The sequence below is a fragment of the Heloderma suspectum genome, chromosome 3 (assembly GCF_057233095.1).
Source record: "Heloderma suspectum isolate Gila_16-S chromosome 3, 16-S_ref, whole genome shotgun sequence".
Taxonomy (NCBI): Eukaryota; Metazoa; Chordata; class Lepidosauria; order Squamata; family Helodermatidae; genus Heloderma; species Heloderma suspectum.
The window spans coordinates 240,205,198-240,232,779 of NC_139460.1; the positions used below are offsets into that span (position 1 = coordinate 240,205,198).

The window sequence follows — 27,582 nt, forward strand, 5'->3', positions numbered from 1 at the left end:
TCCTACAAGCTAGGCTTCAGCAGTATGCGAACCGAGAACTACGGGAAGTATAAGCTGGGTTTCGAAGAGGCAGAGGAACTAGAGATCAAATTGCCAACTTTTGCTGGATCTTGGAGAAAGCAAGAGAATTCCAGAAAAACGTCTATTTCTGCTTCATTGACTATGCTAAAGCCTTTGATTGTGTGGATCACAACAAACTCTGGCAAATTCTGAAAGAGATGGGAGTACCAGACCACCTTACCTGTCTCCTGAGAAACCTGTACGAGGGTCAAGAAGCAACAGTAAGAACCAGACATGGAACAACCGATTGGTTCAAACTTGGGAAAGGAGTATGACAAGGTTGCATATTGTCGCCCTGCTTATTTAACTTATATGCAGAGTACATCATGAGAAACGCCGGGTTGGATGAATCACAGGTCAGAATTAAGATTGCCAGGAGAATTCTCAACAACCTCAGATACGCAGATGATACCACCCTAATGGCAGAAAGCGAAGAGGATCTCAAGAGCCTCTTGTTGAGGGTGAAAGAGGAGAATGCAAAAGCTGGTTTGAAACTCAACAGAAAAAAACTGAAGATCATGGCATCACTTCCTGGCACATGGAAGGGGAAGAAATGGAAGCAGTGACAGATTTTACTTTCTTGGGCTGCAAGATCACAAGACACTTGCTCCTTGGGAGGAAAGCTATGGCAAACCTAGACAGCATAGTAAGAAGCAGAGACATCACCTTGCCGACAAAGTTCCGTCTAATCAAAGCTATGGTTTTCCCATTAGTAACGTATGGCTGTGAGAGCTGGACTATAAGGAAGGCTGAGCGCCGAAGAATTGATGCTTTCGAACTGTGGTGCTGGAGAAGACTCTTACGAGTCCCCTGGACTGCAAGGAGGTCAAATCAGTCAGACCTAAAGGAAATCAACCGTGAGTGCTCATTGGAAGGACAGATACTGAAGCTGAAGCTCAAATATTTTGGCCAGGTAATGCAAAGAGAAAACTCTCTGGAAAAGACCCTGTGCTGGGAAAGACTGAAGGCAAAAGGAGAAGGGGACGGCAGAGGATGAGATGGCTAGATAGCATCACTGATGCAATGAATATGGACTTCAGCACGCTCTGGGAGAGAGCGCAGGACAGGAAGGCCTGGCGTGCTATGGTCCATGGGGTCACGAAGAGTCGGACACGACTGAACAACAACGTGGAAGTTAAAGTCTTCTTATGACTGTATTTCCTCCGCTCTTGCCCCGCACATGTGGGAGCCTGCCGGCTGCAATGGAGAACCGGAAATGTCGCTACAGGACCACTACGACGGCCGTCTCTTTGGCGCAAGCGTTCTCATCTAAGGATGACGGGCTAAGCTCTCGCGGGACTTCGCCAGGGAAGGACGGGGGTTCCGCCTGGGCTCCGGGAGACACAACAAACATGGAGGCGGTCGCGACAGGAGTCGGGGCCGCCGGCGGCTGCCAAGTGCCGCGGAGGTAGGTGAGGGAGGGGCGGAGGCGGCGCTGCTCCGGGGAGGCTCGCCCTTCGCCGGCCGCGGCGGGAGGAGACCCGCTCGGCGCCTCTCCTTTCCCGCGCCTCTTCGCCGCCTGCGGCTGCCCAAGTTCGGCGTGCGGGAGAGGGAGCGCGACACCGGCCGAGCCCGCCTTGCGGAGGCTGGCAGGGCAGGTGCCGTGTCGGGAATGGCGCCGGGGACCAGGGCTCGCGTGCTGCCCGGGAGCGGGCGGGCCGGAGGGTCTCTCGCGGCCGTGGGCAGCCCGTCACCCGCCGCTGTCCCGAGGTGGGTCCGGAGCGTCGCCTGCTGCGGGTCGCGGGGGGAGGAGGAGAAAGGCGGCGGCGGCGGCGGCGGGGGGCGGAATCAGCGGAGGACGAGGCGCCTGCTCAGCTTGCCGTATCTGCAAGAGGGGCTCTCGGCCGCTCATCCCTGCCCTAGGAGCGCGGGCAGCTGAAATCCCCTCTTCCACACCGTGAGCGGCACACCTCTCCTCCGATGCATCTCGTCGCCCTGGTGGCCAGCGAGAAATACTGCACGCCCGTGGACGCTGGCGATCTGTGTGGAGACCGCGAGAGGCCAAAAAAAGTGGTCTCCTGAGCTGTCTTAGGGTCTAGAAGTGGTGCGGCCCTTCCCTGTCCCTTTTGTGATCTGCAGTGAGCGAAACAGGGGTAGGATAGGATAGGATAGGATAGGAGACACCTGACTTGTGGGGCCGTGGTTGTGTCTAGTTAGATGCTGGTGGGCGTGTGGGTATCCTGGGATCTACCGGTTCAAGGAAAGCTGTATCGGAGGAATGGGCTTTAACAGGGAATCGGGAGAGGAGGGAAAGTTGTGCAAGGCATTGGGACTGGGAAGGGAGGTGGACGGACGGCCTGACTGTGGATGAGCTTGTATGGAGTAGGAACGGGGTGTAAAAGGCAATCATGCAGAAGACCCAGGCCCAGGTTTGTCCTAATGTGCATATGAAAAAGAAAACTGTGGCCAATGCCATAACGCGGGCACACTCATCATTTTTAAGCACACACGTAAAATATCTTGTACACATAAGAACGTGACATGTGACGCAGCCCCACAGGGGCTGAGCACTGGAGAACTTTAAGAATGAGGAATAGGACCTTATAGTTGACACATAGTAGGTTGGCAGTTAGTACAGAAGGGAAAGGAAGCTGTGATCATAGTAACCAGAGAAGTAGGAATTTAGCGAAAGCGTTCGAAAGCATTTGGAGAGGAGTGGTATAGTAAGAAGGAAAAACAGCAAGCCAGGAGGCAGTCTTTGCATGGGCTTGAAGAGGTGGAGGCCAGAGGTAGTGGCACACCTACGGATTTCTGTTGAGTGAAAAATCTGTGTTCTATTCCAACTGCCTCCTGAACACTGGTTACCCCTTATCATCTTTGTTCTTATTTAAAGTAAAAGTAAAAGTGAGTGACAGTAAAAGTATTGGATTATATAGGCAAGGTAACTGTGAGCAAGTGTTGAGAGATGAGAAGATGAAGTGATACCATCTGACAGGATTGGGTCTTACTCATATTGCAGTGATCTGAGCCACTGATTAACAGCATTAGGAGTGAACTTTCAGAGAGGGTCTTCTGATTCATATCCCTCCCAGTCTCACTGACCTTGATCTGTAAGGATGAGGAAATGGGTTAGGTGTTGCGAACAAAGACAAGAGTGGTAATATTGGGTGGTAGTTATTGCTTCCACTGCGCGTTACGGTTTGGTGGAGGAGTCTAAGCATTTGCTATGAACTCTGTAATGTGACTTCTTGCATTTTAAGTGCTTTATATTGTTCTGTGTATGTTATCCTGCATCAGTAGAACCAGAGGAATAGTGGCACTTCTTTACCAGATTCAGGGTTGGGTCTGCAGCAGAGATAATGTAGCTTGCTCATGCCTGCTGTTGCATTAGGGATGAAAGTCTGCTAGTGAGAATTAGGCAACAAATACATTGTTAGGGAGGTTTACTGGTAGTTAAAATGTTGATCTTCCTCCCTAAAGCACTTTTGTTCTGGTGCATGCTGGTTCTGTTTTGTTTTAACTAGTTATCTCCATATTCAGTTAAAAAAAAAAAAAAATCCTAATGAACCCCTCCAGGACTGTAGGGGCAGGAAAATGGTAATGTGAGCAGGTTTAAGAAAAATCTCAAATTTCCTAGACGTGGGCATCAAATTTAGATGCCTGCATAGCACAGAGCTTATTTGTAAACACCTACATCAAAACATGTAGAACTCAGCGACTCCAGCACCTAAACTGATTTCTATACGTGAGTGTTGACTGTAGCTAGAATGCCACTGTTCAAGATCTTTACACCAAAATATCAGCTGAGTAAAAAAGGGCACTTCTTCTTTATTTATTTATTGCATTTATATCCCACCTTTTTTCCTCTTGCAAGGAACCCAAGGCAGCTTACATAATCCTCCTCCTCTCCATTTTATCCTCACAACAACAACTCTGCGAGGTAGGTTGGGCTGAGAGTGTGTGACTGGCCCAAAGTCACCCAGTGAGCTTCCATGGCCAAATGGGGACTAGAACCTGGATCTCCCGGCTCCCAGTCCAACACTCTCACCACTATACTACACTGGCTCTTTCGTAGAACAAAAGGATGGGATTATTCATGTTGATACTGTATTTGACAGAAACCAGATTTTCTACATTAAATTTGATAGGGATTTTGGTATTGGAATTATACTACAAACATGAAATTTGACTGATTAAACTAAGTTTTTATGACTTTTCTTCAGTAGTGATGTATTGTGTGTGCTGAACACAGTAGGATCTACTTCTGAGTAATCATGCATAGGATTATGCAGTAAGTGTGCAAAATACTCCCTGCCCCCCGCTGCAATATTCAGCTAACTGAATTCAAGTCAACTTAAACCAGGGGTGGGCAACTTGTGGCCCTCCAGATGTTTTATCCTACAACAACCCTTGCTAGCATAACCAATGGTGAGGGATCATGGGAGTTGTAGGCCAAAACATCTGGAGGGCCACCCCTGACCTATAAGAAGCTGATGATGAGAGAAAGCAAGCAGACAGGCCTGTTCTATAATAGAGAACTTGAAGCATCCATTGTTAAAGAATGACAGCATTCAGCATTAACTCAGAAGGATATGGCTACATAAGCTGTATTAAAATTTATCCCTTTACTCATGAGCTGAACCATACCATTCCCCACTTCACCAATAGAAGGAAAAGGCTATAGCGGCCCTGCATAACTTGTGACCCACATGGATGAACACAGGCCCCAGCCATATATCTTGGCCTGCCAGGTGCTTAACAAGTACACTGTGTGTTTCAATCCCAGGAAGGCAGCCTATGTTTATTGTGCACTTTGTTTCCCACTGTACGTTGGTGACAGTCTGGCCTCTGGTGAGGAATGTCTATAATTGCATGAACCACTTCACAGACTTACATAGAACAACAAATAATTATACAGGAGTCCATGTTTGGAGAGGGGCTCTGTGTGTATGGATGTAGGAGATGAGGCCCTGAGAACGGGACCCTGTGTGTGCCTGTACATGAGAGTGGGTATCCTGGACCAGTCAGAATTCCCGTTTTGTGGAAGAGCTCTCTGTGCATACAAATGTATATGCGTAGAGCCCCGTGTCGCCCTGCAACCCCTTTGGTATTCAAGGAACGTGTGAGAGGAATTGTCTGAACTCCCCTTATCAGATGAGCTAAATGAGGATAATTATGAAGCTTTTTAGGTGATGTTGGACCCTATTTTTATTTTTACTTTTGTAATTAGTGTAAGTATCACACCTCTTGATGATTATCTCTTTGAGCATTATTTAGCAATCGTGGAGTATTGCTTGTACACTCCTCTTTTTGTTTGTTAGGAATGATCTTTTAATATTATACTTCATATATTAAGCCATAAAGCCACGTCTCGGTGGGAAGAACTGTAGGGTAGGAGTTATCTGCTTTGATCCCAAGTGTGTGTGTTGGGGGCAGTAGTATTTCTGAAGAGGGTTTGCTCTTTGTTCTGCTGCCACAGCTAAGGCTGTTACATACACGTTAGGCATAGGGTCTGTTTGTTCTAGAGTAGAAGATGTTGATGTGGAAAGCCTCCCTGCTCTGAAATTGACAACAAATATGTTCATAAGCTACCTTCCACTTAACTGGTAGAAAGGCAGGGTATAAATCTGCTAAAATACATAAAACAAATCCAGCTTTTAATGCAAATATATGTCCTAATTTCATTTCCTTGCAGGCTGATTGGAAAGGCATTAATCAGAAAAGCCTATTTCTATATATGATGGAACGTACTTCTCAAGAGTGGATTTTTAATGTCTGTTTCAGTGATTTAAGGTAAAACTTAAAACTACAGTTCACATGCTTTTAAGGATTTTTTTTCTTTCTTTCTTTCTTTCTTTCTTTCTTTCTTTCTTTCTTTATTTTTTCAGTTTACTGTAATGAACCATGTTTGGGGTCCGTGTTTGGAGGGGATGAGGGAGGAGATTAGTTCAAGTTAATGTGAGTGGGAGGGAGGAGTTGGGGGTGGGGGTGGCATTTTTAACAGTTTACTGTGAACTTGTTCTCATTGTTCCTCAAACACTCTGTGTGCTATTAACCCTGGGTAATTGTCAGTGAAACACACACAATGGGGTTTGAACACCTCAATACCTACACAGTTGTGTTACCACAGTAGCATTTTGCTAATATTTCTAATTGATCGTTCTTAGTTTTAACTGGATTAAACTTTTGATGTGTACTTTGTGCAAACAAATTTGTATTTCAAATGAATGTAAAAGTTATATTTGAATAAGAGGGTAAAAAGCAAGTCCTGCTAGAGGTTTCTAGGTGTTTGCCAAGCATGCTTTCAGAGAACTGGAAGAGAGCTTTGCCTATTGGATGGTATAGAAATGTAAGAAATAAACTTTGGAGATACTAGGAGGTATTATCTTGCAATAGCGATGAGCATTCAAAGTATTTGAGGAAGTATGAAAATGGTATTTTCTAAACACATAATATCTTTCTTAACATAGTTGCCTTTGGCCCCTGGATGTGGGGCCACTATACTTTGATGTATCAAAGGTACTTTGATGGATTTTCTTGCTATTTGCAAATATGTTTGTGAAACATTTCCACCTATTGCAAAACCAGTAGTAAGTGAAATAATTGATGCATCATGATGAGATGCATCACAACAGCATTTATTTTCCTCATATTGCATTGTTTAAAAAATTGGTCTTTCAACAAAAAGGTGACACCTGAAAGGAAGTCTTTAAACATGAGTGGGTGTGGGGGTATGGTAGAGATTTATGAAATTGTGTGGACAAAGTAAATAAAAAAATTCTTTCTCAGAATATTAGAATGTGTTTCTCCAGTGAAACTGATAGGCAGTAGGTTCAAGAAGAAACAAAAGGAAGTACTTAAATAATTAACTGTCACAAGATTTGGTGATGTCAATGGCTTAGATGGCCTTTTAAGCTAAAAATGAAAGTTCTAGAGAGGCATATATCAACTATCCCCAATTTGTGTCCATCTGGTAAATGTTATCATTGCCAGTCCCTGTGTTGTGTGTGTATTTCTGTTGCTCGCCAGAGTATCTGTCCACAGTTTATAAACAAGATGCTTGAATAGATGGGCCTCTGTTATCAGATCTAGCAAAGCAATTTGTCTATCTTCATTGCTTGGAAAATGCTCAATGAAAATTTCCATAAACTAGTTATATTTTGCCATAGTTAAGTCGGTGGGATTAAAACAAGTATGCATGTCAGCAAATTACTCTCTTCAGATGTTTGAGATTTTAAAGCTTAAAGTGGTGAGTTGCCTTACTGTGTGTGAACTTCTGTAGGTTGTTTTGTGTGATGTTAGTGTTTAGAGAGAAAAGACTTTCAGATGTGTTTGTATAGATCGCTGGTGAAGTCTTTATTGAAATAAAGGGGTTTAAAGATTGGGGTGAAAAAGCTGTTCTCAAAAATAAGTCTGTCAAATGAGTAGCTGAAGTGCGTCTGTTACTTTTATACATGGTATTGGATAATCTCTCTTAAACATTAGGTTACCTAAATTAATTAATAAGTAGTTGTTAAATGCTTTTTCTTTTTGCTGTTAGAGCACATTTGTCCCACTTTCCCCTATCTCCTGTCTGATGCCCTGAAGAAGAGTTCAGAATGTTTTCTACATAAAAGAAAAATTCAGGTATGACCTGTGTCTATTCTAGAGATCTTGCCTTTAAAAGCTTACTCGTTGGGCATAGTGTCTGCCTCCTTTCTCTTAGCATAGTCGATAAAACAGAATTGCAGAGATGTTTCATACATGTTAATCGAACTCTTAAAAATCCTTGAGCATTTTTTTTAGTAATCCTATATTAACCCTTTTAAAGTCATAAAAGACAACAACATAATTACAAATCGCACAAAACCAGTAGCAGACTTGGATAGTCTACTCACCTGGTTGTTTTTTTAATAATAGAGAGCTGGGAGGCAGATTGTGGGAGCTAGGAATCTGCTACACTGTGTATACTGTATAAATTGCCTTTTTATTAGGTTAATATATATTAGGCTAATATTAACCTAATGTTTTTTCCTGCTGTGGAGTGTTTTTTGTTAATGTTTTTCCAATGCTGGTTTAAATATGTTTTTGTTCTAAGCTTCTCTGACCATGAGAGCAGATAATTTTTTTTTATAAATAAATCTAGAGACTCAGAACCTGCACCTTTTGCTGTTCTGTGTGCGCACCTGTGTCTTTAAAAAAAGAAGCCACCTCAGCTAGACAGAAATGTACACATTCAGGCATCAAGGGGAACTCTTCAGAGTAAGAAGTATCTTAATGAGGATTCTAGTGACTGGTGGTTTGAGTATTTGTGGATTTTACTGGGAACCTGCTTATCTTCTTTCTTTTCCTTCTAACTGTATTGTAAAACACCAAATTCTAAATGACAAAATACTTTCTTGGAGCTCTGTATTTTATGTTCAGAATCTTTATCAGCCACAGAAATTTAAAACCCTGAAAATGTGTAAAGTGACCGCTGGAAAATAACATTGTTTTTTAAAGACTTTAAAGTGACACAAGTAGGATATGATCCTGATATGAGCTATATAGGAATCAGGGCTTTTCTTAAATACATTGGATATGTTGGCATAAGGTTGGATCCAGACTTAGCTATGCTAAGAGTAGATGTGCTAAAATCAGTGGGACTTAAGTTAGCAATGACTAACTTAAGTCCCACTGATTTCAGGGCATCTACTCTAAGCATGGCTAAGTCTGGATCCAACCCATTCTGATTAGACTTTATATGGGGATCCTGGCTAATTTCCAGTTCAACTTTGAAGTTCACTGGCGGGCCTTAAGAAGTCACTGTGTTAGTTCACATGATCAAACAAGCTTAAGGAAGTCACAGTGCCTTGTTTTAATCAGCGGCGCATGCTGGCTGCCATCTCCCTAATAATTTGCGTGGGCGTAGCATGTGGTGTCATCCAAACCTATGCAGCATGGCTTGTTTTGAGGGTGAAACTACCATCAAATAATCCCACAACAGGCCATTAAGCCATGCTGGCTTAATTTGATTGTGCGAATTGACTGTTTCTCACTCTAACCCACCTCATTGGGTAGCTGCAAAGCTAAAATATGCTCTTTTAGCAACAAATCACTAACAATTTGATATATTGTATCATTTCTGTACGAATCCTAAATTGGTTTTTTGTTTTAGGCCTGCAACATTGTGAAGTCGTAGTGTGAATATGGGTGAAAAGAAACCGGAACCTTTGGATTTTGTAAAAGATTTTCAGGAATATCTGACTCAGCAAACTCACCATGTGAACATGATTTCAGGCTCTGTTAGTGGGGACAAAGAAGCAGAGACTCTTCAAGGAGGTAGGTTAACCATGGCGCAATTTAACTTCCACTTAATTATTTAAATGAGAAGCGGCGTAATGTCTAGGAGATGCGCATTCTACCTTTCCCAACCTGTGGAATAATGGCAAGACACAGCAAGAAATTTTCCATTGCATATATTGATATCACTGTTACTTTTTACAGCAGGGACAGAAGGTGATCAAAATGGACTAGATCATCCTTCGGTTGAAGTTTCACTGGATGAAAATTCAGGAGTGTTAGTAGATGGGTTTGAAAGAACTTTTGATGGAAAATTAAAGTGTCGATATTGTAACTATGCCAGCAAAGGAACTGCACGTCTCATAGAACATATCAGAATTCACACAGGTATGCATCAAACATATGCCTTTTTATTGCATCAAACATGTACTGTGTTTTCCAGTCAGACTCACAGCTGTTTATATCCCTCCCTTTCCCTTTTACTTTTCCAATAATGAAATTTGTAAAACTTAAAATTCAACTGAAAGTGAAACTAGGAAAACCAAACCATATGGCAGTGTTCCCCAACCTTGTGTCCTTCAGATGTATTGGAATATAGTGACTGGCTGGGGGCTGCTGGGACTTGTAACCCAATACATCTGAAGAACACCAGGTTGGGGAAGGCTGCCATATGAAATAGTTTATGTGGCACTGCCTAGGGAAATGGTTTTGTTAGTTCTAGAACAAGAACACTGTCTACACACCTGATCTTGTTGATTCTTGTACTTTCTAAACTTCCTCCCATATGTTTCTACCAGCACTTGCTGAATACAAGATGTGGACTTGAAAGCTCAAGTCCAAGTTTCATTTGACAGTTTTTGTTTGATAAAAACTTTTAAGTATCAGTTTTAGAGATTGCAATGCTTTGTTACAGACAGTGACTCATCCCTAGTCACTGTGTTGCAAAAAGCATCCTAACAAAATGATTAAAAAATCTTGATTTGTATTCTTCCAGGTGAGAAGCCACACAGATGCCACTTATGCCCCTTTGCATCGGCGTATGAACGTCACCTTGAAGCTCATATGCGGTCTCATACTGGTGAAAAACCATATAAATGTGAATTGTGTTCCTTCCGCTGTAGTGACAGAAGCAACTTGTCCCACCATCGCAGGCGCAAACATAAAATGGTGCCTATAAAGGGTACAAGGCCTTCCCTTAGTAGCAAGAAGATGTGGGGCGTCTTGCAGAAGAAGACCAGTAACTTGGGGTACAGCCGAAGAGCACTAATTAACTTGAGTCCACCTTCTATGGTGGTTCAGAAGCCAGACTACCTTAATGACTTCACTCATGAAATCCCAAACATTCAGACTGAAGCATATGAAAGTATGACAAAACCAACAGAGACTGGTGGGTTGCCAAGAGATCCACAAGACCTTATGGTAGATAACCCTTTAAATCAGCTATCTACTCTAGCAGGACAGTTGTCTAGCTTGCCCCCTGAAAACCAAAACCCACCCTCTCCTGACGTTGTACCATGTCAAGATGAAAAGCCTTTTATGATGCAGCAGCCTGCTGCACCAGCTGTTGTTCCAGCTGTATCAAGCAGTATTCCTCAGAGCTCGTCTCCTACGAGCCCCGATCCTCGTCCTGCACATTCTCAAAGGAACTACAGTCCAGTCGCAGGTCCCAGCAGTGACCACAGTGCTCACGCTAGCACCCCAAGCATAAGTAATAGTCAGCCAAGTACTCCAGCACCAACTCTTCCAGTTCAGGATCCTCAGCTTCTGCATCACTGCCAGCACTGTGATATGTATTTTGCTGACAATATCCTTTATACTATTCACATGGGATGCCATGGATTTGAGAACCCATTCCAGTGTAACATATGTGGTTGCAAATGTAAAAACAAATATGACTTTGCTTGCCATTTTGCCAGAGGCCAACATAACCAGCATTGATTGAATACAAGTTACACCATGTTTTCATTTGTGTGTGTTTAAACACATTATTGTCTGTCTCTTACTTGCTAATGGGGAGATTGCTTGTCCACTTTGAGGAATCCAATTAATCAATTTAACAATGGAAGCAAACATCTTTACATACTGTCATAATTTGTGCTGGGGACATGCTTGTTAGTCATGCTGGCATTCCTTATCTGGTTCTTAAAATGAAAATGGGGCTTGTAGTGCAATTACCCATTTAAAGAATGATCATAAGTGCTACAGAACGGGGACTAATATTTGGACCAACACTTGTCCAAGTACAGCTTACAGTCCTTTACATTACGCTGTGCCACAAAGGAACCCACACAACTTAATTCTGCCACATACAATGCACTCAAATATGATAAATATAGAAGCTAAATGATTGTCCTCTATTATGATACAAAATCTTTTATAAGGATTTTTTTATAAGGAGTAAATAAATAATTCATGTCTACAACAAAACCTAAATCTAGCAAAAATGTAGTCACAGTAAAATAAAGCTCCTGTGCTAATGGTAACATGTGGAAAACTAGAAGAGTAATAATGTGAAATAGGGTACAGAGACACCCTTTCCAGTACTACTGACTCGTTTTAAGAAATACAAAGCAACAGTGCCTAGTGTTAAATGTCTGTAACTTTAAATCTGCGCAAAGAAAGTGGTAGAACAAAATGGGTAATATGTGAAAATGATGTACCATAATCTTCATGCCCAGCTTGCAGTGCGTTACAAATAACTTCATTGCCCTTAAATGCTGATGTGTATACTGTTTTTGCCTTTGCCTTTTGGGTACCAATGTCTATTGATGGAAATGAAGCAGCAAGGAGGTTATAAGATTATGCTAATCCGTTCAGATCTACCTACATGGGTCATTTTAAAGATGAATACGTTTCCTTTTGAAGATGGTATTCCAATAGTATAAACAGCAATTGACAGAGAACATTCCATGCTGTTTTGGCTTTTCATAGTTTTGGAGTAGGCAAGGCAAGATGTTAATATGAAGAATCACTGACTAATTGCAGAGGATATAAGATATATGGTAGTCAGCTGTTCTACCTTATTAAAAACAACTATCTAGGAAAACAAATAGGCACTTTAAACAAATTATGCTAGCAAAAACTATGGAGTGCTAGCTTAACAGCACATGAATCCTTAATATACAGGGGAAAACACTTAACTTGAAATGCACTTTTATTGTATATCTTTTTATTTCAAGGGAAACAAGACTTTACACTGCTGTCTCTTACACTACAAGTAAATATGCACATACAAACTTATTTCAGATATGATAGAGTGCATTCATTGATCTGTTTCACATCCCTAACTACTTGCCTTTGTGTGAAAAAGTGTCTGGTATAAAAATTTTCATCTTCAGAACTTTTGATAGATGAGCAGTCCTCTAATAGCGCAAATAGAAGCATGAGTTAGAAAAGCCCGCTTAAGTCATCACTGCTGAGTGCAAGTCACACACCCCCACCCCAATAGCAACCAGTATATAGTTGTATCCCGAAGTTACACAAGTGAAGTGTTCTTTGAACATTGGCCGTTTCCTGCCCCTCCTCCACACTGCAGCCATTGGGAGGTAGGCATAGGGGGTTGTAGTGAGGAGAAAGGGACAGGAAAGCCCTGTTATTCAGAGTGGCTTTCTGCAAGTTTGGATACAAGCCTACGTATAACAGAATTCTTTTGTTCTGAATTCTGATCATAGTATTGTTAAGTGACCAGATTGTGAGTTCTGAGGTTTGGTGCAGATGCCATCAGTGCTGTTCTTTGAAATGCTTGTACTACACAAGAACACCACAAAGACCCTAAAGTTTAATAAAGAGCAGGGGGCTATAGTATATACTCAGATAATCAGCAGAGAATTGGACAAGATAAGCCACTGTTAGCACTACTGTGGCTACGGCAGATAAAGACAAAAGGAGTCCGAGTTCATTTAAGTTTTTAATTACTTTTACAAAGGAAAAGTCTTCTCAAGCAGCTATTTATAAGGTCTTAATTTCATTTTCCATAAGTACTTTTCACAAAGTTAACATTCAATATCTTAAGACAATATTTGCTTTCTGATACAGATGTATTTTAAACAACAACCTTGGAATTGCCTTCTGCTTCTCTAAAATGCCCATACCACCAGATCCAGTTTTGCAGTGCTCCAGTGCCATATATGTTGCACCCACAGTTAGCAACAAAATTCCCATTATTTTTCTTTGATTGGGATTGTATACCATGACACCAAGAGAACCGAAAATATACTATGTATGTTTTAAATACAGACCTGAAGATGCTGAATTGACTAACGCAGCTAAATTAAATCTGTAACGCCCCCCCCCCCCCACCTCATATATATTCTAGCTGGGTCATAATTATTAAATTTCTATAAATGAGCTGTATGTCAATCTGATTTGTATTAAACACTATAGGGTAATAATCAACAGCTGATGAGCATCTCCCCTCCAACCCTGTTCCTACAGTTCCTTTCTTCCCTTGCCAGATACAAATCTACTCTCAGCTAGCTGTGAAAAGGCAGCTATGTTGAGAAGACAGGCAGGCCGATGGACAGCACAGGTAAGGGAGATAGTGGATGTGATAAGGAAGACAGCTTGCCCACAAGACCATCTTGAAGTAAGTGGAGGGAGTTTTATTGGGGACATCTTCACCTTCTCATTATGGTCTCTTGGCAAATGTTAGTTGATGAATGCTGCTGTAGATGGCATTTCCTCTATAGAATGTATTTCAAATTGAGGACTCTAAGTACGCTAGGGTCAACAGCTTCTATTCTGGAAGGGTTACTGTACCCTGATACAGCTATTAGAAGCACAGAATCTGGGGGTGGGCAACTTTTGGCTCTCCAAAGGTTTGGGGCTACAAGTTGGCCATCCCTGCCCTAACCACAATTGATCTAGGGAACATTCAGCTAAAGAGCTAGCAACCACAGAAGAGATGCAAAGGACAACACACCTAATCCAACAGAAAATGGTACCAAAAGGCCTGCGAATAACTTCCATCTAATACAGGGATTGACAATATAAAAAAATGCTCAAGAATTACCAAGTGCTAGTGGACGGTGTACTATTAGCAAGAATTATGGTAGAATACAGCACTCAGTCTTCTGATTCTATAGCTGGTATTTCCGGGCTCATCCATTTAACAAAAGATACAACACTGCGAAAAATATTTTGTCTCAGTGCCAAACAGCACGTAAAACTTAAAACTTGTTCTCAGTTCTAAAATACATTTTACACTGATAAGGACATGTTTGAACATCATGTTAATCCAGAATTGCTATGAACTCTGGCTCACCGTGAACGAACAAACATCCTTGTACACCCTGCTTGATTGCTCCCGCTGGGCTCCTGTAAACAGGAACAGCTAAACAAACCAGGGTACCTCTGTGGTTTGTTTATAGCTATGCCTGAACCAGGATCTCTGGCACGTTTTCCTAACAAGCCACAATTATAAACCAAAGTTTATTCTTGGCTTTATGATTCTGGTGGGTTAGGAGAAGGGAACGCTCAACAATTCTGGCTACTATGGCAGCTGAACTAGGCTAATTACTTTTCCTATCATCTTGTACAGAGGTGTATTTTTTAAAGAAAAAATACAACTCACACCTATACTCATTACTCCAAACACCTTCATTAGTAGGACATTTTGTTTTAATCCAATTATAGATTAGCCACATACACAGACCCAAGATCTGTAAAATCTCAAGAACTCTATGAATAAAAACTTACGTGTTATAAGAAGCTCAGTTTAAGTTGTGTTACCCAAGGGCTTGTGTTAATTTTCTTCAGATAAATTCAGCTTCTTTATTGAGATAACAGCATTGTGCAAGATGTAATATACATACATAACCCATTTATTCTGGAGTTCTCAAGACAGCTTTAGCAGCATTGTGGATTGTTCCATTACTATGTTGTACTTAACATTTTAAAGCCCTGTGCTATTTACAGCACCTCACATAGACTGATAATGGCTGCAAACGACTGTTCACAAGATGTGGAATGCAGATAACCAGAAGTTACATTTTAATTTTTGGCACTGACCACACGAGTAAATAACAAAGAAAAGCCATGGGGAGGAGGCAGCCAAAACTAAACCTTTTTAAAGCCCACTGATCTCAACAGTACAGAGCTAGTATGGTATAGTGGTTAAGAGTGTTGGACTAGGACTCAGGCAAGCCAGGTTCTAGTCTCCAATCAGCCATGAAGTTAGGAGGGTGCTGTTGTGCTCATGCCCCTTTTGTGGGTTCCAGGTCAAGAGCTGGTTGGCTACTGTGTGAATAGAATGCTGGACTAGATGGACCCTTGGTCTGATCCAGCATGGCTCTTCTTATGTTCTTAAATTCACTGGGTGACTTTAGGCCAGTCACTAACTCTCAGCCTAACCTACCTCACGGGGTTGTTGTGGGGATAAAATTACGAGGAGAACCATGTATGCTGCCTCAGACTCCTTGAAGGAAAGGTGGGATATAAATGAAATAAATAAGCCCATGCTTATAAACATCTCTCTAAAATTGGGAAACTTGCAAGCTATAGTTGTAAACATTTAAGAAATTGAAAACCAGCCTCTCAAATCTTTGATAGCCTGAGAAACCATGAGCTTTGAAAAGGACTTTCTGACACTACTGAGTCATGATAAAATGCTACCTAGCAGGATATATACATGTCCTTCAAAAAAAATAAAATAAATCGAGCTATCCTGAGCCCAAGACAGAATCATAGCATAACTGCATGTAGGAAAACATTAATGGGTCACATTTGGGCTTCAGCTGACCTGTGTGGCATATGAGCCCAGCCCCACTGATTAGCAGTGGGAACAGCTGAGGATTGTGCCAAGTGGTGCAGCATGGAGGGAAGAGGCAAACAATGGGACCTCTATGATCCCATCCTGCACCTCCCCCATTCCTGCTGTGTGTCTTGAGGGAGCGGGGGAGAGGAGGAGTCCAGGCCCCACCTGCTGGCATGTAGTCCCCAACCTACCCTTCACTGCTGCATGCAGCTCTAAGGAGTCAAAAGGTTGCCACCCTGCCCTACACTTAACCATGAGCAATCTGTTATGTTTTAAAAACCCAGTACCACTAGCTTGTGCTGTGGATTAAAAACAAACACCTTTGGTCAGAAGCATAGAGAAATTAAGTTTGGCTATATATGAGTCATGGATCCAGGCTTCCTAAATGTTTCAGATTGCAGCTAGCAGTAAAATGTTTCAAATGTACCTCTGCACAGTTGGGGGGTGGATGGCCATTTTAAGAATGAGAAAGTGAGGGAATTTGCCTTTCTCTTTCAGTGAAATTTCAACCATGACGCAGCCTCTTTCAGTTGGCTAGCATGAAAGATGCCCAATCCCAGTTATGGAATATCTTCAAGCAGGAAATAACTTATTTCTCAGATTGAAACAATTTAACACAATAAACACTATTCAGAAGAAGTCTTAATTTCAAAACTCTGTGAAGAAAGCATTAGTCTCCATGCATGGAAACAATGCATTGGTACAGCTTTAAGTCCACCTCAAGAAACAAAACGTTACTATTTAGTTAAATACTTCTTAACAATGTCATCTGTCTGTTGGCTGAATACGCCTGTTACATTTATGCTAAATACATTATTTTCTAGACAGTGATTTTTCTCATTAAACTTGCGTCTTAAATCTTCCAAGAACTGCACTTTCAGCTTGTTTAGTTCTTTTGCCAAGCTCTTCATCTCACTTGGAGTCAGGTTATAGTCTAGGGAAACAAAAACACACACACAAAGTGCTGTGGTTTAGTCTTTATATCCTCTTAATTTAGGGGAGAGAGAACAGTGGCGTGCCTTTTTGGGAGTTGGATCTGCGAAAGAGAAATCTTCAAAGAATGCTCCAGTGGCAAACATAGTCTGTTCCCTGTGCTCCAAATACATGGTTTTGTTACATTACTCAGAAGCACTGCACCTCTGAAATTTAAGTCTGTTCAAAGCTAGCAACAAAATAAAACACTCAGCCTTGCTGAGCATACCTTTAGCATTCTGCATTGTTTGAGAGACTGTTCGCCTGACAGCCTGGTCAGCTTGATGAAGAACACTGGCTGCACAAATAGCACGATCCATTGCCTGGCCAAGATCAAGAAAAGGTGGTATTTTAGTAAAATTGTGTTGCAAATCTTCAGAGGGTGCATCCAGACATGATGCTAACCCATGCTTTGCTGTTATGAGCGTGTACACCAGCAGTGGTGAACTCTGGGGCTCATGTGCTTCCTCCTACCCTTCCCCCTTGCACAAGAAGAGGAGATACAAGCCTCCTGTTCCTGGTAAGTGATTTTTTTGCATTTTCATATTTGTACTCTGCTTTGGATATTTTGTAATATAAAGCAGGAGTGCACAACCTTTTTGGCACCAAGGGCTACACATGTACACAAGCCTGACGTTTCTTTTGCTAGTGCTACCAAGGGAATCCCTGGGGTTTCTAGTGCTAGCAAGGGAATCTCTTATTGCCAATCTCTGATGAAAGATCAGAGATAAGGGATTCCCTTGTTAGCATGGGAAGCCCCAAGCAGTGCCACTGTTTTTTTTTTGGGGGGGGGTAGACACAGGTGCATCTCGCAGGCCACCATAGATAGCTTGGTGGGCTGCACTTTTTGTACTCCTGATATATGGTGATGTAGACATGTTTTAAAGATGCTCCCTCAGCCCACCAGTTGGATCACTTGCATTCCCAGGAAGGAGAGGGGAGAGAAAGGGAAGAAACCATTGCCGATGCCATTCAGATCCAGAGAATAGATCCTACCCCAAAAATCTACTCCAGGTTTCTCTGGCAGCCTAATTTAGCTGCTGTACTACAACCTCCCTCCATAAGCATTCTTGCTGCCTTTCTCCACCCTGCTGTGAGTGAGCTTGTTCAAGGCTGCATATCAGTGGTCTGCTGTGAGTGAGCTTGTTCAAGGCTACATATCAGCCTCAGGCTTGCCATTATGCATGCTTGAAATTAGCCATGGTTTGCCATTATGCCTCAACTGTCAAGAGTTTTTGATCACTGTCTTGATGCATTTAAAATATTTAACCATACTTCTCAATATAGAATTCCAAGAGTGCCCTACAACACATTTTAAAGACAACAACAAAAATAAAAAGCATGTCTCGGCAGCCGCAGAATCCTCAAGAGCTGTTTAAAGTCACAAAGAGCCAATTGAAATCCTGTGAACAGATTTTTTTCCCCTAGTGCCCAGATGTCATCAAATTTGGCCCTAGGTGAGCAGGTAAGGGTAGGGAGTTCAAAAATTTAGGTGCCACTGCTAAAGCCACCCTCTCTCAAGCACCACCCACTCAGAAAACGGGGAGAAGTGGAATCAGGGCTCTGATTATCTCAGTGATTGGGTAGGTTCATATGGGAATAGGTGGTCCTTCAATTACCAATATTAACAGTAAGTCAGGTGGGGGTTAAATATTTTGCTTATTCAGAGTTAACATAGCATTTAGCCATAGTTCTGCACGCCAACTAGCAAGAAACTGCACAGATGATAATTCAGCTGGTATACCTTTTCCTTGAAATCAGTGATGCACTGTATATCCACCCCTGCTATACAGTATGGTCTCTTAGACCAAATGGCAAACCTAGGTCATGGCAGCCTTGAACAAGTCACAGCCAGTCCTCTGTAAGTAGAAGAATACTGGCTTACCAGGAATGCTATGAAACAAACAAAGCTAGCAACCATAAGGCCTCTGTTTGTATGTTCAAAATTACAATTATGATTCAGTAAAATAGCGTGAAAGCAGACAGTGCTTTCCTCTTAGTTACTATGGAACGCGTGTACTTGCTTTGTTTGCATTATGTTTTTGACAATGCGATCTGATGGTGCTGGCAGTTTTCTGGGTTGTAGCCATTGTCTTTATAGTACTATTTAACTTTTGGGGCAAAAACTGCATAGTAAATGAGTCAGATTTCTGTGTAGAAAATATTCCTCTCCTGGGGATATAACTTGGAGCAGGTAACTCTCCAACTCTGGTGGTGGTGTATTCCAAGTGCCAGGTGTCAAACATCCATCCTAAAGTTGTACCTATGGCCTTCTGTCCATTGCAACAGTACTGAATTTACTACTTAAGTAGTGGCTTTCTGTTACCTTTAGTTCTGCATTCTCTTCCAGGGGTTTCACTGGATTTTCCAAAGCAGTAGATAATAAATTAAGTACCTGAAGTCTGAATATTAAAAAAAAATTAAACAGAATGGTTACTTGCTGAAGGATGAAAGATTGGTCTCACTGAGATCAATGGGATCAGGATTTCACCTAGACAATACAGCCTAGACAACAGAATGCTGGACAGTGAGTTCAGAGATCAAAGTTCAAAATGCAATTCAGCCACCAGTGGTTTGGGGTTTTTTGCCTTTGTCAAGCTATTTTACTTGCCCTATCTCCCTCAAAAAGGGTTTAGTAACTTCTCTCAGATGGCTTGTACCAGTATTCCCTGAAAATGGGTTTGTGAAAAGCTGCTGTGCACTCAAGTTCCTTTCTTCTGACTCACTTTATTTCCTTTAGTGCAATTCCTGACCCATCCAATGGGAGAAAGGGGCTTGGTCTGCTAAAGTAATTTCAGGAGCACTTGTTGGTTCCACAACTGAGCTAAGTGTCAAATACAAAGGGTTGGGGAAGAGCAAGGCAATACACTAGCTACTGCAATGGAGGAAAAAGGGCAGGGTGGTGGTGGCAAATACTGATCCCAACTAGACGTATATGCTGATGGGATCTGAGCTAGGTGTGACCGACCAAGAAGATCTTGGGGGTGTGGTGGACAGCTCAATGAAAATGTTGACCCAGTGTGCAGCTGCTGTGAAAAAGGCAAATTCCACGTTAGGCATAATTAGGAAAGGAACCAAAAATAACTGCCAATATTATATTGCCCTTATACAAATCTACTGTGTGACCACACTTAGAATACTGTGTACAGTTCTGATCAATGCACCTAAAAGGGATACTGTAGAGTTGAAAAAGTTCGAAAAAGGGCAATTAAAATGAACAACTCCCTTATCAGGAAAGGTTACAACATCTGGGACTGTTTTATCTTAGAGAAAAGGCATGTAAGGGGAGATATAATAGAGGTGTACAAAATTGGGAGAATGTGGAAAGGTAGACATTTTTCTCCCTTTCTCATAATACTAGAACCCAGGGTCATCCCATGAAGCTGATTGGGAGGAGTGTGGAGAATGTGGAAAGTGTGGAGAATGTGGAAAGGTAGACATTCTTCTCCCTTTCTCATAATACTAGAACCCAGGGTCATCCCATGAAGCTGATTGGGAAGAGATTCAGGACAGATAAAAAGTACATCTGACAGCACACAGTCAGACTATGGAATTCACTTCCCCAGGATATAGTGATAGCCACCAATTTAGATGGCTTTACAAGGGATTGAAACAAATTCATGGAGGATAAGGCTGTCAATGGCCACTAATCTTGATGGTTATATGCTATCTCTAGTATCCAAGGTGGTACGCCTATGTAAACGGGTTGCTGAGGAACATGAGTGGGAAAGCGCTATTGCACTCATGTCCTGATTGTGGGTTTCCCACAGGCAGCTGGTTGGCCACTGTGTGAACAGAATCCTGGACTAGATAGATCCTTGCTCTAATCCAACAGGGCTCTCCCTGTGTTCAAGCAGATACCCTGTGCAACTGTGAACAAGGTAACACGGAAGTGCTGTACAAATCCAGAGTTCCACACTAACTCTCCTACTCACATGGAACTCCAAGTAAACTCCATTAGTTAAATATAAATAATTTATTGCTTCAATTTGACTACATACTTATCTTCAAATGAATATCCTGTGCTCTTCAGAATAAGGCTATTCTGCTCCCATGCATATTTATCTGGATTTGGAACTTCTATTTTCTGTACCATTGTGCAGATGGTTTCCTCAGGTAATGGCTGTTTTCTCCCACAATTTCTCTCCAAACAAACCTCAGCATGACAGTCTAGGAACAACTGACAGAAGCCCAGTGTATCTAGAAAAATATTAAAATTTCAAACTCATCAGCTTCTGAAGACGCTGTGCATAACATACATAGAAACTTTGCGCAAATTAGAAGCCATTTGTAACATCATGGTGTGAAGGTGGAGAAATTTAAATATTTCAGAGTTCGTTACTTAGGGCACAATCCTATGAATGTTTAGACAGAAGAAAGCCTGCAACTCCCAGCATTCCCCAGCCAATAGGACTTCTGTCTAAACATGCATAGAATTATGCCCTTAGTAAGTGTAGCCATGAAGGAACATCTGCTTAGCTACTAAAAAGTCAGTGTCAAATCATTTTCTTCAACTTTACTGTACTCATTATGGTGTGAGCAACAGAATTTTAAAAACTTTTATCTCACACCTCAAAAAGACAGCCTACAACATCAATGAGAATAAAAAAGAACAAAAACATGCAGGGTTGGATCTAGATTTAGGTGTATGTAACTGGGCTGGCTGAAGCTAACTTCCCCATCCTATTCTCCCCGCAGCCCCCTGCAAATGCTGCATGGAGAGTCAAAGGGACCCTCCTGAATAAAGTGAGCTGAGATGGGGGGAGGGGAAAGTCCCTGAAAATCAGGTGGAGACATATTCTGACCAGAGCGCTTCTGTCCCTGGAAGGCAAATCCTAGATCCAACTCACATAGATAGAAACAGTTATCAAGAGAAAACAAACTATTAAGGCCTGGAAAAATAGAAAGGAGTTTACCTGGGCAGGCTGATACGGAGGCAGACAAACAGTTTAGGGCTTTATATGTAACAACCAGCACTTTGAATTGTGCCTGGAAACAGACTGGGATCCAGGGTAGTTAAGCACTGGCAAGATGTGATCACAACATCTGGTCCAAACTAACAGCTATATTTTGAACTGCATTTTCCAAAATGCTTTCAAAAATTAGCCCTGCACACAGCACTTTGCAGTAATCTAACCTGAAAGTTACCAGAGCTTATTAGCTTTGTTATTTATTAAACACAAGTAAAATAAACATGCTCAGTTAAATCTCTCTAAGGCAGGGATGAGCCTTCCAGATGTTTTGGCCTACAATTCCCATCTGCACTAGTCAGCATAGCCAATGATTAGGGATGATAGGGGTTGTAGGTCAAAACATCTGGAGGGCCACAAGTTGCCCACTCCTGTTCCAGGGTAACAGAACATTTTCCAAGCAAATTCAAATTTTTCTTATGCAAATTACCCTATTAAGTTAATTTACACTGGAACATTTTCTGATACAAATGGAGTTTTTCCTATGCAAATGGAAAATCTTTGGAAAATTTTCCAGAAAACCCACATCACTGTCCTGCACAGATGAACCACCAGTACCTCCATCCTGTCACTGAATCCATTACTAAGCTCAGACACCAGTTTAGCACTTTCATGGCCTCACTGGAATTCTACATGAGGAGAGCTGAATGTCATCAGCATACTGGCATAAATCTCCAAAACCCTGAATAACATCACTCAGTGATTCATGACCTTCTCCTGGCAAAGGTCACCAAGGCAGTTTATGAGCCCAAACCATAAGATTCATAGGATCAGGTGGATGGAAACCAACATCTGTACAGAGTACAATCCCAGCTTCACCAACAGTGAACAGATACTGTACACTCACTGGCTGCCCACTAACATTGCTGTGGTACAAGTAGAGCATCATTGATATTTGGGGAAGAAAGGAGCCGTGAAGGATTGCACACATGAGATACAAGCAGAAGGTTCTGCCTTGCTCACCCAGGTTAGAAATTCATTTTAGCCATAACATCTCAAGTCGTGGTTTGCACTGCTGATTCATAAAGGTTGAGCTGCCAGCTTAAAATATAAAATCAAACTTACATTGGCGAGCTAACTGGTACACTTCATATCTCATACTTCGATAATAAAAGTTGTCATCTAAAATAAAATATATTGGTCTGAGAGGGGCAAAATCTATTAAATATTGACAAGATGCAGAGTCTTCTGTTCCTGGAGATATTAATCCTTGCTCTTTCAAACAGCAGACAAAGCTTCTCCATGTTGTTTCAGTTCTGTTTGGAGGAGGAGAATAATGGCATCCTTTAATAAGAGCCTGAAGGAAGTGTTCAAGGTACAACAATAATTCATGCCGGTACAGTCGCCAACGAGACATCTATGAAGTAAAAGAACAATTATTCATGGTTAGATTACAAAGTTCTGGCTGCTGTTATCAACAATGAAGGTTTTGCTATTTGCTTCAGTGTAAAAGGGACAGCATTTGTCGTCTTCTTTTACATCATTGTAATGCTTTCTGAGCATCAGTCACTTTTATATTTTCCCCTCTGTACAGCCCACTCATTCCACTTTAACCAAAAACCCTCTCCCCTTACAAATGTTTTGCTGGAAAACACCCATTTACCAAAAAATATGCTATCGACCTTCCCAAAAGAGCCACATAACTGTAGTTTCTGTTGAAACACACGAACACAACTACTCCCTCTGGAATTCATACCTACAATTAGTGTAACCATAGGAATGAATTCCACAGGATAACCATGTTAGTCTGTTGCATCAAAAAACACCAACAATGTTGTGGCACCTTAAAGACTACCATAGTAATTGTAGCATAAGCGTTCTGGGCTAGAGGAAAAAAAGTCCCATTAAACCTTATACCACAATAACTTTTAAGGTACCACGAGACTCCTGGTCATTTCTCTAGGTGTGAGATTAATATTCCTCTCCTAACCACTGCTGCAACTCCAGATGCCTAGACTGGCCTGTCTGCAGTTGCAAAAGATTATACTTCAGCCCAAACAGCCCCAAACCAGTGAATGGCATATTAAAATACAATAAAACATAATGTCTGCTAGTTAACAGTACAAATATTAGGATCAAAACAGTTTAACTGTTAGATTTACAAGGAGAGCTACTGCCGGTAGGATATTATTATTATTAGCTCCAAAATATGCAAGCTAGTATTGTCTCCATATTATTAAAAATAATTTGTGGTTTTTTAAAGCCCCTTTTCCTGGCATTTTATTTCTGCTGAAAACCAAGTATTTTATTAAACATTCAGTTGGTATAGGACAAACTAATTTTCAAGAAAAAACAGAAATTTTTAGGCTGAAACAAAGGTGACTTATCATTTACGAATACCTTATATTATTTTAATAAACAAAGGATAAGGCAACATGCTTCCATAGTATAAAGATTTATTAACATTAATGAATTTAGACAGCAGCTGATGAAGGCAAGCCTCAGAACTTGTTCTAAAGGAAAAGGCATTGGATTATATACCTAAATTCAGCTGTGAGGCCTCAAACCTGCAATACCAAGGCTGGGAGACAAGCCCACGCTTCATAGACTGCTTGCTAACTACCTGCTGTCAGTCAGGTTACTGTATTAACATAGGAACAACCAGCAGTTAGGCAGAAAACTTTCACTGATAAATGAAAATGGCCAATACGTACTGCCAATCAGAGGCAGAAGAAGTCTGACCAATGACTATTGTCCCAAGCTTGCCTCTATTTGGCTGAATGTCTCCATAGGAATGAGATCGTCGTAGGAGAGAAGAACACACCGCCACCCCTTGCGCTTTCTCAGGGACTGACTCAGCTCTTGCGCTGTCGTCGTTTTACCCGCTGCTGGTAATCCACAAAGTACACACAGTCCCAGCTGGTGACCTCTGGCGTTCTGCAGCTGATGTTCCATGGGTCTTGCACTCTTGTGGAGCTTCCGCTTCTGTGACAGAAAGGAAGTGAAGGCATGAAGTTCTGCATGTGCTCAACGTATTCTGTCCACTAGCACTGTCGTTGTGCATTTAGGAGTGGGGCTACACTTTCCTTTCTAATCACAGATACAGAGCACTGAAGTTATTAGCTTTGTCCAGACAGCACATTTCCTGGAAAGTTCTGATGTCTTTTTAGCTTCTTGTTAGAAGGGTGAAAGTGACAGCTGTTTGTAGAAGCCAATGGAGAAATCCAGGACTTCATTGTTGCAATAATTTGGCAGGAGCGTGACAAAAAATGGAAAGCAAAGATAGATTTGTTAGACTACTATGCATAAAAGCCCTAAATTAAATGCATATCTGTTAAACTAGGACTCCCAAACCTTTTTGGGTTGGTGGACGTATTTGAAATTTTGAGTGCTGTGGGTACTCTCACAAAATGGCGGCAGCGGGGGGCTTCCTCATTCATAAAATGGTTACCATGGTGGGCTTGGCCAATCACAAAATACTCATTTCCCAGAAGGCAAACTGGTGAGACTAAATAAAAGTAACCTGCCCAAGAACCTACATACAAGACCAAAGTGGGGTCTGAGCTCCAAAACACAAAACCACTCTTTTGAACCAAATCAAGATGGGGTTGGAGGACAACATTTTGCAGCATGCCTGTGTCCCAGTTTAAAGAAAGAAAAGTTGTTCATCAAGACAATTAAGGGTTATTCACTGAATAGATGAGATGAGAGAATCTTGTAGGTTCATCCTGCCTCCAACAGTCTCATCACACTTTACAATAACGTAAGGGTTTTTTTTTTAAGGAACCATGCCATTGTGGATTTAAATCTGTAGAAGACAAGCAGTTGAAGAGAAATTCAATGTAACATGCAGAAGGCAAGACCAAGCCAAGCCTCCAACAATGTGTAATGGCGGGGCGGGGGGGAGTAGAATGAAGCTAGAGAGGTAGCTGGAACTTGGCGTGTTGAAAGAAGATTTAGAATTATATTGCTAGACCAATGTTGGAGGCACCATCCGTCTTTCTCAACTGAGAACAGAGATTTGTTAAACGATCCGGCTATCCTAAGGACATAGGAAGATGCACAATATAGGGCAATGCACTGTAATTGTAATCTTGCTGGCCTAATGAGGTAGGAGGCTGCTCATACCAGTGGTACAACTAGATAGTTTCAGACCCTGGTTTTAATGGGCGGCCGGGAGGGGGGGGGGGTTAGATGGCCACGCGTATTACTTCACACAAGTACACACGTAACATTCCTCTCCCTCCCCACCGCCACTCCAACCGTCATTCCATGCTTTAAAGCCGCTTCTACATTCCTGACATGTTGGAACGGCAACAAAGCTATCTGCCAACTCTGATTTAAGGTTCGCCTGGCACCTACATTGTACTCCTTTTGGCGCCAGGTGAAGACCTTTTTATTTTCCCAGGCATTTTAGCTTTCTAAATTTTTATCTTTGCTGTTTTAAATCTGTATTTTAAACTCCTGTACTGCTGCTAGGTTTTATTGTGGTTGTATTGTTATAATGTGGTTTTAATGTTCTATATATTTTAAATTGTTTTATTGTGTGTTGTTTGGTTTTAGTTTTTGTGAACCGCCCAGAGAGCTTCGGCTATTGGGCGGTATAGAAATGAAGTAAATAAATAAATAAACAAACAAACAAACACGCCGAGCATGTGCGGCTTTGCATTTCGCCATCACTTAAACCAAGCGCCATCAAGATTGCAGGGCTGAAAGGGTGCGTGCGTAGGCTGCCCTCATCCCCCGCCGCTCTCTGGCTGGCCGTGGGGTGGGGGGAGAGCGCAGAGCCCGGGCTGCGGGGCCCTGGACCTGGGCTGCACGGCCCCTCGCTGCGCCGCTGCCTCATCCGAAGCCAACCCGAGGGCTCCAGGGAGTGGGCCGAGCACCCCCTGGCCCCGGCTGCGAGAGCCATGGCAGGGGACGCGTCCCGCCGCCGCGGCCGAGCCGAAGCCCACGCCTTCAGCCGAGCCCTGGCAGCGAGGCGCCCCGCGCCTGGGGAGGGATGCTCTCAAGGCGCTGCAGCTCCGCGGGCGGCGCTGCTGCTCGTCGGCGGAGCCTCCGTCCCCTATTAGCCGCCTAGCCAGTCCTCTCACGCCCAGCGCGGCCGGCTGCCCCGCTCCACCCGCACCCACGGCCCTCCCCTGCGCCACGGCCCTCAGGCGAGCCTCCCCCCCGTCACAACCGCCCCCGACCACCTCCCGAGACCGCCCGCACCCGCGCCCCTCTTCGCCCCGGGCCACCAACCGCCACCTGCACGCGCAGCGAGGCCCGCCGCCGGCCCGCGGCCCACTCCGCAAGCCTCCCGCGCCGTCTCCCTCCCGCGAACCGAAGCCGGGCCGGTCTCACCCAGCCACATATCGCGATAGCCTGTAAATCCCGTCCATCGCGGGATTTGCCCGCGCGAGACTCGACGGACCTTCGGCTCTCGCCTTAGGAGGGGGGTTGTGACGCCTCGGAGGAGAAAAGCGTCTTCCAGCCCGTGGAGGCTGGCGGCTCCGACCTCGGTGGGGCTCCACATCCGCTCTGGGCTTCAGCCAGAACCAGCCGGAACTCTCGAGGAGCTATCCAAGGTGCTGGACGTATTTTGGAGCGGGGCTTCAGCACCTTGGATAGCTCCTCTAGAGTTCCGGCTGGTTCTGGCTGAAGCCCAGAACGGATCTACGTCATGCTATGATTTGTATCAGG

The 27,582-nt window shown here is 42.8% G+C and overlaps 2 protein-coding genes across 10 annotated transcripts; one reads left to right on the forward strand and one right to left on the reverse strand.

Moving 5' to 3' along the window:
* Positions 1 to 1,398: 1,398 nt before the first annotated feature.
* IKZF5 (IKAROS family zinc finger 5) lies at positions 1,399 to 16,437 on the forward strand. 3 transcript variants are annotated; one of them, XM_084845992.1, is made up of 7 exons: positions 1,399 to 2,104; positions 3,875 to 3,940; positions 5,696 to 5,793; positions 7,541 to 7,626; positions 9,137 to 9,300; positions 9,466 to 9,648; positions 10,256 to 16,437. In XM_084845992.1, the coding sequence occupies exons 5-7, from the start codon at positions 9,168 to 9,170 to the stop codon at positions 11,197 to 11,199; spliced, it is 1,260 nt and encodes a 419-aa protein (XP_084702118.1). In that variant the 5' UTR covers positions 1,399 to 2,104; positions 3,875 to 3,940; positions 5,696 to 5,793; positions 7,541 to 7,626; positions 9,137 to 9,167; the 3' UTR covers positions 11,200 to 16,437. The 3 variants fall into 3 exon arrangements, with proteins under 3 accessions (XP_084702118.1, XP_084702117.1, XP_084702116.1); XM_084845991.1 differs by having other exon boundaries at positions 1,399 to 1,468; XM_084845990.1 differs by lacking the exon at positions 3,875 to 3,940 and having other exon boundaries at positions 1,399 to 1,468.
* PSTK (phosphoseryl-tRNA kinase) lies at positions 13,156 to 27,511 on the reverse strand. Of its 7 annotated transcripts, none has more exons than XM_084845993.1 (7): positions 27,314 to 27,511; positions 24,664 to 24,882; positions 23,023 to 23,314; positions 20,989 to 21,187; positions 19,314 to 19,389; positions 17,217 to 17,310; positions 13,156 to 16,949 (listed from the first exon to the last, which is right to left on the reverse strand). In XM_084845993.1, the coding sequence occupies exons 1-7, from the start codon at positions 27,413 to 27,415 to the stop codon at positions 16,753 to 16,755; spliced, it is 1,179 nt and encodes a 392-aa protein (XP_084702119.1). In that variant the 5' UTR covers positions 27,416 to 27,511; the 3' UTR covers positions 13,156 to 16,752. The 7 variants fall into 7 exon arrangements, with proteins under 7 accessions (XP_084702119.1, XP_084702122.1, XP_084702121.1 ...); XM_084845996.1 differs by having other exon boundaries at positions 24,664 to 25,127; positions 27,314 to 27,402; XM_084845995.1 differs by lacking the exon at positions 27,314 to 27,511 and adding an exon at positions 27,148 to 27,224.
* Between the last annotated feature and the right edge of the window lie 71 nt (positions 27,512 to 27,582).

Excerpts from the sequence above, each read along its gene's own strand:
- IKZF5 (XM_084845992.1), top strand. The coding sequence starts at position 9,168 with ATGGGTGAAAAGAAACCGGAACCTTTGGATTTTGTAAAAGATTTTCAG. Across the intron at positions 9,301-9,465 it reads AGCAGAGACTCTTCAAGGAG|CAGGGACAGAAGGTGATCAA; the intron begins GTAGGTTAACCA and ends TACTTTTTACAG. Across the intron at positions 9,649-10,255 it reads ACATATCAGAATTCACACAG|GTGAGAAGCCACACAGATGC; the intron begins GTATGCATCAAA and ends GTATTCTTCCAG.
- PSTK (XM_084845993.1), bottom strand. The coding sequence starts at position 27,415 with ATGTGGAGCCCCACCGAGGTCGGAGCCGCCAGCCTCCACGGGCTGGAA. Across the intron at positions 24,883-27,313 it reads TCCTAAGGCGAGAGCCGAAG|AAGCGGAAGCTCCACAAGAG; the intron begins GTCCGTCGAGTC and ends TTTCTGTCACAG. Across the intron at positions 19,390-20,988 it reads GGATATTCATTTGAAGATAA|ACTTCAGGTACTTAATTTAT; the intron begins GTATGTAGTCAA and ends TTTAATATTCAG.